General features: G+C 47.6%; 1 protein-coding gene across 9 annotated transcripts in view; it reads right to left on the bottom strand.

The window, feature by feature from the left end:
- Positions 1-9505, bottom strand: part of PAX5 (paired box 5) — a 177665-nt gene that overhangs the window by 73131 nt on the left and 95029 nt on the right. For 7 of the 9 annotated variants that reach the window (XM_012656063.1, XM_012656072.1, XM_012656081.1 and 4 more), the window contains one exon: positions 4195-4324. The exons of the other annotated variants lie outside the window; for them this stretch is intronic. In XM_012656063.1, the coding sequence (XP_012511517.1) occupies positions 4195-4324 (130 nt within the window). The remainder of the gene's footprint in view (positions 1-4194; positions 4325-9505) is intronic. 9 annotated transcript variants of the gene reach the window in all.

Raw genomic sequence — 9505 nt, 5'->3', positions numbered from 1 at the left:
TTTGTCTGCCTCAAGAAACCCAGGAAAGTTACACAATGTCCTAATAAAAGTGATTAACTACAGTGGCAGAGGGAATGGTGTGGAAAGGGACAAAGGTAGGAATAAAGCTTTTCACTGTATATAAGTTTTAATATAATTTCATTTTTTACATTTAAAGTTTTGTTCAACCTGAAATTTATTTTGATATAAAGAGTGAGGCAGGGACCCAGCAGGCCCAACTGTACCAACACCATTAATAGAATGAATAATTTATCTTTTCTCTACTGATTTGAAATGTTGCGTTTATGAATGTCCACATATATTAAGGTCTATTTCTTAACTCTTTATGCTGCTCCATTTGTCTGTTTACTTCAGTTTCAGTAACAAAAAGTTTTAGTTATTGTAGCTTTATCAGATGTTTTTAAATATGCTAGGACTTTTACTTATATCTCTATTTTAGAATTTTTCTAACTATCCCAGAGTGTTTGTTTATCTAGTATTTAGCATAATTTTGCCAAATTCCAAAGAAATTCTCTTGGCATTTTGATTGGGAGGGTTTTAAATTAATAGATGACTTAGATCTCTTTATGATATTCAGTCTTCCTATCTAAAAACAAATGACATCTCTCCATTTATTCTTATGTTCCTTAGGGGAATTTTAAAGTTAAGTTTATTCCTAGGTATACACATATACATGTGTATACATACATATATGTATGTATGTATTTTTTTGTTAATGGGCTCTTTTCTTCTTTCTTTTTTTTTTTGAGACAGAGTCTCACTCTCTTGTCTGGGCTAGAGTGCCGTGGCGTCAGCCTAGCTCACAGCAACCTCAGACTCCTGGGCTTGAGCAATCCTACTGCTTCAGCCTCCCGAGTAGCTGGGACTACAGGCATGCGCCACCATGCCCGGCTAATTTTTTCTATATAGATTTTTAGTTGTCCAAATAATTTCTTCCTATTTTTAGTAGAGACGGGGTCTTGCTCTTGCTCAGGCTGGTCTCGAACTCCTGACCTTGAGCGATCCACCCGCCTCGGCCTCCCAGAGTGCTAGGATTACAGGCGTGAGTCACCGCGCCCAGCCTCTTTTCTTCTATTACGTTTTCTAGCTAAATATTGTTTACTTATAAAAAGGTTAATGATTATATTGATAATTAGAATACTTCTAATATTTCAAAATTAAGCACAATTCTGACTTTGGCCTGAGATATTTATTTCTCCACAACATAAAAGTGCAGGGTGAAGTAGCAAGTGCTGACGTACAAGCTGCAGCAAGTTATCTAGAAGATCTGGCTAAGATCATTGATGAAAGTGGCTCCACTAAACAACAGATTTTCAATGTAGATGAAGCAGCCTTACACTGGAGAAGATGCCATCTAGGACTTTCATAGCTCGAGAGGAAAAGCCAATGCCTGCCTTCAAAGTTTCAAAGGACAGGCTGACCCTCCTGTTAGGGGTAATGAAGCTGGTGATTTTAAGTTGAAGCCAATGCTCACTTACCATTCCAAAAATCCTGGGGCTAGTGAGAACTATGCTAAATCTACTCTGCCTGTGTTCTATAAATGAGACGACAAAGCCTGAGTGAGAGCACATCTGTTTACAACATGGTTTACTGAATATTTTAAGCCTACTTTTGAGACCTAATGCTCAGACAAAAAAGAATCCCTTTCAAAACATGACTGCTCATTGTATCTCATCACCAAAGAGCTCTGATGAAGATGTACAAGAGTTTTTCATGCCTGTTAACATAACGTCCATTCAGTCACATCTTCAGGCTCCACTTCTAATTCTAGTTCTCTTGCTTTTTCCATCGAATTTGCAGTTACTTCCTCCACTGAAGTCTTGAACCCCTCAAAGTCATCCATGAGGGTTGGAATCAACTGCTTCCAAAATCCTGTCAATGTGGATATTTTAACCTCCTCCCACAAATCATGAGTGTTCTTAGTAACATCTAGAATGGTGAATCCTTTCCAGAATGTTTTCAATGTACTTTGCCCAAATCCACCAGAGGAATCATTATCTATGGCAGCCACAGCCTTACCTGGATAATGAACATAACTTTTATATGTGCTGAGAAACTAAAAAAATGTGTGTGACTCGCTTTATTGCAATATCTGCTTGATTGCAGTGGCCTGGAACCAAACCCACAATGTCTCCAAGGTATGCCGGTAATATCTTCTGATCTGCCTAAACCCAAACTTCCCATGAACCCCAGTAACGAACCCTCGCCTCTGCAGAACAGTCTCCTCTGGAATCTCATTTGATCCTTGCAAGGACCCTGAGAGACCAGGATAATTTTACAGATGGAAAAACTGAGGCTCAGAGATGTGTCCAAAGTCAGACCACAAGGCAATGACAGCACTGGATTAGCCCCAGGTGACCTGTGTAGCAGAGCGGCCTGCAGCACAGGCCCTGGTGTTCAACTGCAACTCCACTGGTCACCAGCTGTGATCTCAGGCAAGCTACTTAAGTGCCCCAAGCCTCAGTTTCTTTATTATGAAATGGACATGATAATAATGTCCCATCTCCTGGGGTTCCTCTGAGGGTAAAACAAGTTCACTTAGCATAGTGCCTGGTACTCAGTACTCAATAAAGTGCCAGTTACCATTATCATTAGCTAGTCCAGACTTCTTTCCACTCTAGCAACCCCACCTCCCTAATTATTTGTGGTTCCTTGAAAAAAATAAGGATCTAGGAGACAGAGGGCCAGCTCTAACTCTCCCTTTACCCCTTATGTTGGGCAAGCCAATACCCCTCCCTGAGACTTGGTTTCTGCATCTGCAAAATGAAGGTGTCTTCAGACTCTGGTGACACCAGGGAGAAGACCTCATGGGACATCTGTGATGTTGGTAAAGGCTCACTCTGACTGAGGCTCCCTGGCTCCCTGACCCATGGCTGGCTGACACCTCCCCCCTCAGGTTCATCTGCACTCCAGGCTCTTGCCCCATCTCCAAAGGACAGGGGACCAAGTCACTCTTGCCACTTAACTGACCCTCACGTGGTGCCCAAATCTACAAACAGAGCCCTGGCTACTCCTGCCTGAGCCCCAGGGCTGACCTGAAAGCCCAGGTCTTAGATCTGGCCCTCCCTGCCTTGGGGCTGGGGCCCGAGTGACCCACTGTTAAAGGGCTAACTCGAGTCTAACCCAGCTTCCCTGATGCAACCACAGCCACCTGTGTCCTGCCTACATGCCCATGGGGACATCTTGCTACCTCAGACTGGATCCAAGGCTCTGGCCCAAGTGCAGCCCACCAGCCCCACTGTCTACTTGCCCAGTCCCCAAGAGGGGCTCCTGCTTGCCCAGTTGGACAACCTCCCTGCGCTGGCAGCTGGGTCTGTCCATGCGGGAAGACTCCACGTTATCCCACTGCTGCTGGGGGACAGGGTCTGCCTGTCCTGCCCCTACTCGTCCGGCCCTTCTGCAGCAACGAGCCCCATGCTGAGCAGCCACCAGGAGAGGAATAATAGCCACATGTATTGGGTGTGTACTGTGTGCTAGACTACAGTCCAAGCACCTTGTATGTATGAACCCTTTAATCCTCACAATAGCCCTGTGGGGTAGGTGCTAACGCTAGTCTCACTTTACAGATAAAAAGGCCCCAACCCAGAATTCTTATGTGACTCACCCAAGATTGCACGGCTAGGAAATGGCAAGTTCAAACCCAAGAGTGTGCCTCCATGGCTCACACTCTTAATCCTCACACTGACAGCCAAGGAGGCTGGCTCTGGTCCTTCCAGAAGGGCAGCTGCTTTGCACCCACCGAGCACCTTCCAGCATAAGCCCCCTGCCCTTCTTGACTCAGCCTCTGCCTAGAAATGTGAAATGCCAACAGCCATCTGCGAGGAATCCTTCTGGAAGCTGGCGCCCACCTCATGAAAGGGATAAATCCCAGGCCTCTGAACACTCAGCCCCACCCACAGGGGGTCCCCGACAGGACCTGACCTGCCCCCACCCTGGCCACAGTCCATTTGGCATTTGTTCTCCAAGGCTTTATCAGAATAACATACAGCGACATCTCGTCACAGCCGTAAGCCTGGCCCAGCACCTGACCTGTTCCTGGACCCCATAACCTCATTAATAGAAAAAGGGCCAGTCACATCCCAAGGCACCAAGAGGCTGTTCTTCCCACCATGCACATACTCATTCTCTCTCTTTGCCTCTCTCTCTCTCTCTCTCTCTCTCCCCCATGCATCCCCCACACCTGGGCGCCCTCACCTGTCACGATGGGGTAGGACTGCGGGCCAGGCACACTGCTCCCGATGTCAGCGGGTGTGGGACTGGTCAGGTTGGCCTTCATGTCGTCCAGCCCTCCAGCCAGTGAGGCCATGGCTGAATACTCCGTGGTCTGAAAGAGGAAACAGAGACGTCTCAGCACCAAGACCTCGAAGCACCCTGGTCAAATACCACTGCCACGTTCTGAGCTCAGCCACCAAGCTGGGCCAGTCCATGCCTGTGCCAAGGCCCACAGGGGGCTCATGAACCCCCCGGGACTGAAAGGGCAGATTCAGCTTTTGTCAAGAAGCAACAATTCTTCCCAGGCAAGGAGGTGGGGAGGATTCAGTGTGGAGTCGCAAGAATCCAACCTAACTCTCTCTGGGACAGGCGGGTTCCCCTCTCCCAGCTCCAGCTGGGCGGAGAAAGCCATCCTCCTCAGCGCAGTGAGGGACAGATCAGTAACCAAAAGCAAGGCAGAGATAAGAGTCTTCCTGCCAAGAGGATAAAAAGAAAGAAGGTTTTTGATTTCTGTGCTCTCAAATCACAGAAGTGGAATCACAGAAACAAGGGTTCAAAGGAACCTGGGAGACCATCCAGTCCAAACCCCCATTTCACAGACAAGCAAACCGAGGCCCAAGGGGAAGGGACTTTGCCCATGGTCGACAGGGCTGAATCCCAGGCCAGGGGTGGGTCACCATAACGCCCACCCTAACCCAATACGTCAAGCCAACTGTGCCAAAGCTTGGCACGTGCTTGTGAATTCTGTAAGCACACAAACACCTGTATGCTGAAAACCATGGGGCACACACATCTGATTTACCAAGTCCACACCAGCCATGCGCATTTGGCCCACGAGTCATGCTCCTCTCTTTAAGCCGGTTCATGAAATCAGAGCTTGGGACGAGCCATTTCCTTGCCATCCAAGCCATTGTGTCCAGAGAAGACAGCAAAGATGCCAACCTGGATCTTCCCACTCAGGACAGACTAAATTATAGGCATGAGCAAAACACATCTCTTCCTCCAACCCAACCCCCAGGCCTATTTTCAGGTAAAGAAAATATTTGCAAACACTTAAGACAAAGAATTTGGTTGTGATGCCAAGATTTGGTGAGGGGAGTTTCCTCTAGGACGCTGGCATTGCCAATAGAGGACACGTCCGTGTCTGTCCAGGATTATATCCTTATCAGGCAGGGACAGGGAAGCTAGCAGTCTTCCGGTAGGAGTTTCAGGCCCCCTGGGTGATGAGGACTGAGCCACTAGGAGGGAAACCAAAGGAGCCACTGGGCAAGCGGCAGGCAAAAGAAACTCCGACGGGCACTTTTCTCTACAAATCAGTTAGAAAGTACTTTCCTGGCAGCTTAGGAGCCAACCAGGGTTGAGGGCGGCAGTGAGTCCAGGAGGTGCTGTGGGCCCAGGCTCTCCGAGATGATTCTCAGTGAGGACAGCTTAGCCAGAGGCCCCTGGGGCTCGTCCATCGTCTTCCATCAGAGGCTGATTCTGAGACGTGTGGGGAAGAACACAGGCCCCAGGCGAGCCACGTACTTCTCAGGGAGAAGAACAAGGCTGGGGGGACAGGCCGACCAGACATCAGGAATCGCTATGAAGCTACAGTAATTAAGACAGTGTGGTATTGGCACAGGGATAGATAAATAGACCAATGAAACAGAATTGAGTCCAGAAACTGATCCGCGCACATATGGAACTGTGATATATGAGAGAGGCGGTGTACAAATCAGCAGGAAAGGATGGACTCTTTAATAAACAGAGGGGGGTAACCGGTTATCCATTCAGAAACAGGGGGGAAAAAAGAAATTGGATCTTTACACCAGACACAAAAATCAATTCCAGGTGGATTAGAGACCTAAATGTGGAAGGCAAAGGCGTCTCGTGTGGTCAGCTCTAGGTCCAGCTGAAAATTCTTGAGAACAAGTCTGCCGTTCCTAGAAGAGAAACGAGTGCCTTTTCTGTCCTGGGATGCTCACAGGGGGCTCCTGGTCACTGTGAGGACAGTTTTGGGTCCCCGTCATTCTGCCATCCTGCCTCAGTGCCTCCTCCTCCAGAAAGTCTTTCCTGACTACCACTCCCCAGGATGTGTGAGTCCCACCTTCACTCTGCTGGCCCTGCCAAGTGGTGCCAGGACACCAACAACCACAGTCTTCACAACTGCATCAAACGCTCACACCTAGCACCGACTCTGTGCCAGGAGCTTTACCTGTGCTGTCCCATTTAGTCTTCATGGTCACCCCTTGAAGTAGGCTCTGTGTCAGATGAATAAACAGAAACTTCTATTACAGAGGGGAAGTGACCTGTCTAAGACCACACAGCTTCTAGGTGCCCAAGCTGAGATTCAAACCTGGGTCTATCCGACTCTAACATCTTGGCAATTACCCTAATGATTTCCATATTGTGGATCCTGCCACATTAAAAGGTAGTGAAATCAATTTTCCAGTCCCAATATTTTAAAAAATGAAATTAGAATGACATAGAACAAAAAATATCCAAGGGTCTCACACATAGAAAGGGTAAGTCCTGTTCTGGGAATCTTTGTTTCACATACCAGTGGGTATGTGTGTACTAGGTGGAGATTAAGATGTATTTCTTGCTATAGGTCACAACGAGCAAAGTTTGGAAAACACAGCCTTCATTCCATACAGCAGGGAGCTGTTGGGAAAAGGTCACTGTCTAGACTTCATCCCCCACAGAATGGGACTAGGTCATGGCATCAGCCTCCTAATTTGCTAAGAAGAAATTTGGAATAGAATTCCACTCCCCTCAAGCAGCTCCTTCAGTGCATTGCTGCGTGCAAAGATGAGAGATCAAAACGCCTCTGATAAGGGGCATCTTCTAAAGTTTCTGGGCCTGCAGGAGTAGGTCCTAGCTCCTCCCTCCTCTCTATGTTCTGGAATGCCCTAGTGAAGGCCTGTGCATAGTGGGTATGTATTTATCCAACATTTGTTAAGCCGTGTTGAATGCAACATGGTGTGTGAAACCAGACACACACTTTAACTCTCATCCACAAACCCCAAGAGAAAAGACACATGGCCCAGAAATTCCATCCAAGAGGGACAAAGAGCACAGAGCCATTGATTTACCTAGGAAGTGGTCAGGAAGGGTCTCTTAGGGCAGGCCATATTTAACCTGGGACTGAGCCATCCCTGACCCCCAAGGCTGAGGGCAATTGAAGTAAGGCTCTGAGGCAGGCTCTGAGGCAGGCTCTGAGTAAGGCTCTGAGGCAATAGGACAGGAGGGATCCAGAAACAGGAAACATGCAATAGCTAGAGGGAGTGAAACATAAAGGGGAAAGATGGAAAGGTAGAGGTAGCCATACTGGAATTTGACAGTGAAGGGCTTACACAGTGAATACTGGGTGAAAACAAGAACAAGGGCTCCTTCATAGGGCCAGGTGGCATCCCAGCCAAGAGCCAGCATCCTTCACCCCTCCCAGGCCCGCCCCATTCCTAGACTCCAGCCTCTCCTCTCTGACACGGGCTGGGCAGCAGGTTCTGCAAGGCAAAGCTTCTATTTCCCCCAAGAAAGCAGAGCCGACCTGGCTTTAAGGGAATTGCAGAAAGGGTGGCCAGCAAGGATATCCTGCCCTTAATGTATTTAATTTCCAGATGGAAGAGCTTTTTTTGCTATTTGCTATTTGTTTTAGTCAATAAATTCAGTATCAAACAAAGTTTATCCAGTCACTTCAAGAGTTGGGTTTGGATCATCTTTTCCAGATGTGAAATCGTCAACTTTCACTATGCATGCAGTGGGAGGTCCAAAAATCCAGTCACTCAACCACTGTTGGCTCCCAAAAGGTAAGGCGAGCCTCCCTAAGGAGCTGGGGCCTGAGGGACAGTGGAACTCAGAAATGAGTCCCTTTACCGTCTGTGTCTCCACCATCCCCGTCTTGTGGGGCTTGCCCAGAGCCCCACCCTCCTCTTTGGTGGGATTCCCAGCTCTTACTCTGCTCCTGCATAGCCAGGGGAGGCTGTCACGTAGTTTCGGTGTTTAACTGTTCCCTGAGTCCTCACCGCTGTCTGTCCCTTTGGAGCTGCCTGTGATCTCTAAAGGCAACTGCCTTCTCCCCAATCTCCTGGGCTCCCTGGAACATCACCACCCTGGCTGCTCCTCAGCCATTCCACACACTGTCCCACCTCTTCCTGGAGGGCCCGTCTCACTCAGTCACTTAGAGAACTCCTACATTATCCACAAGACCCAGCTCAAATGTCACCTCCTCAGTGAAGCCATTCAAGGGCCCCACATTCCTTCAAAGAAATACTCTCTCCCTTGCCTACGCTTCCGTACTTGGTGGCATTTCGCACAGACCTCCATTATCGCCATGTATAATGACTGTTTGTCTATCTCCATCCAGGTTGCCTTGAGAGCATGGAAAATAAAACATCCTTAGTGCCCCCTAAGTGCTTGTTGAATGAATGAATGAATGTATGTCATCAGCCACAACACTCAAAAATTAACTGGGAAGTGTTTGAACAAGAGCTCTACGTGATATTCTAAGAACCCCCTAGCCCCTTTCCCCCTCTACTCCTCACCAAGTCAAGTGACCAGAAAGCAATGTCTCTGTCTAACATGTTAAACCTCCTAGGGTAGCAACTTCACTGGTCTTTGATGGAATATCAGACGTTCCACATTTGTAAGAGGCAATAAAAGAAAACAGCCACATAAAGAACATTTTTTTAAACCTCTGGAGACACGTTCATTAGAATATTCAAATTCCTTGTCAATCCCTCCTCCAATTCAATAACAGGGAAAAGTTATTTTCCCCAGATGAATCGTTAAGCTGCATCTGCCTGAACAATAGAAATACTAGAAACCACTGCCTATCCCTTTTTGCTTTGACTGCCAGGAAACTCAGTCAAATTCGCTGCTCGATCACCAGAACCACATCATTACTATCTCCTGGCGCACCGATCTTCCCCTTTTCTCTACATAATTTCTAAACTTTTTTTCAGACTTAACTAAGATACATGTAATTGTTTATTTTGCAGGCCACCCCAAGTCCTTTGCGAAAGAGAAGCCTGAGAGAGATTGGCTGATAGAAAAAGAAAGAGAGGAAGAAAGGAAGATCAGGGAGAGAGAACAAGAGAGAGAAAGAGATGAGAGGAAGCATTATTGATGCCTCTTTTCCTGGCAACAATGGCCATCTTCTTCCATTTCTCATAGTTATTTGGGAAGCCAAGGGAAGAATAGTGGGGTTCAGAGGTGCACACACAGTCGCACATGTGTAAACATGTTGGCGCACACATGCACTTGGCTATCTGTGCCCACCCCACCCCACCCCCAGCCACTGACAGCCACAGGC

The sequence above is a fragment of the Propithecus coquereli genome, unplaced genomic scaffold (assembly GCF_000956105.1).
Source record: "Propithecus coquereli isolate 6110/MARCELLA unplaced genomic scaffold, Pcoq_1.0 Scaffold114, whole genome shotgun sequence".
In the NCBI taxonomy this organism is placed as follows: domain Eukaryota; kingdom Metazoa; phylum Chordata; class Mammalia; order Primates; family Indriidae; genus Propithecus; species Propithecus coquereli.
This window is presented reverse-complemented; position numbering and strand designations above follow the sequence as displayed.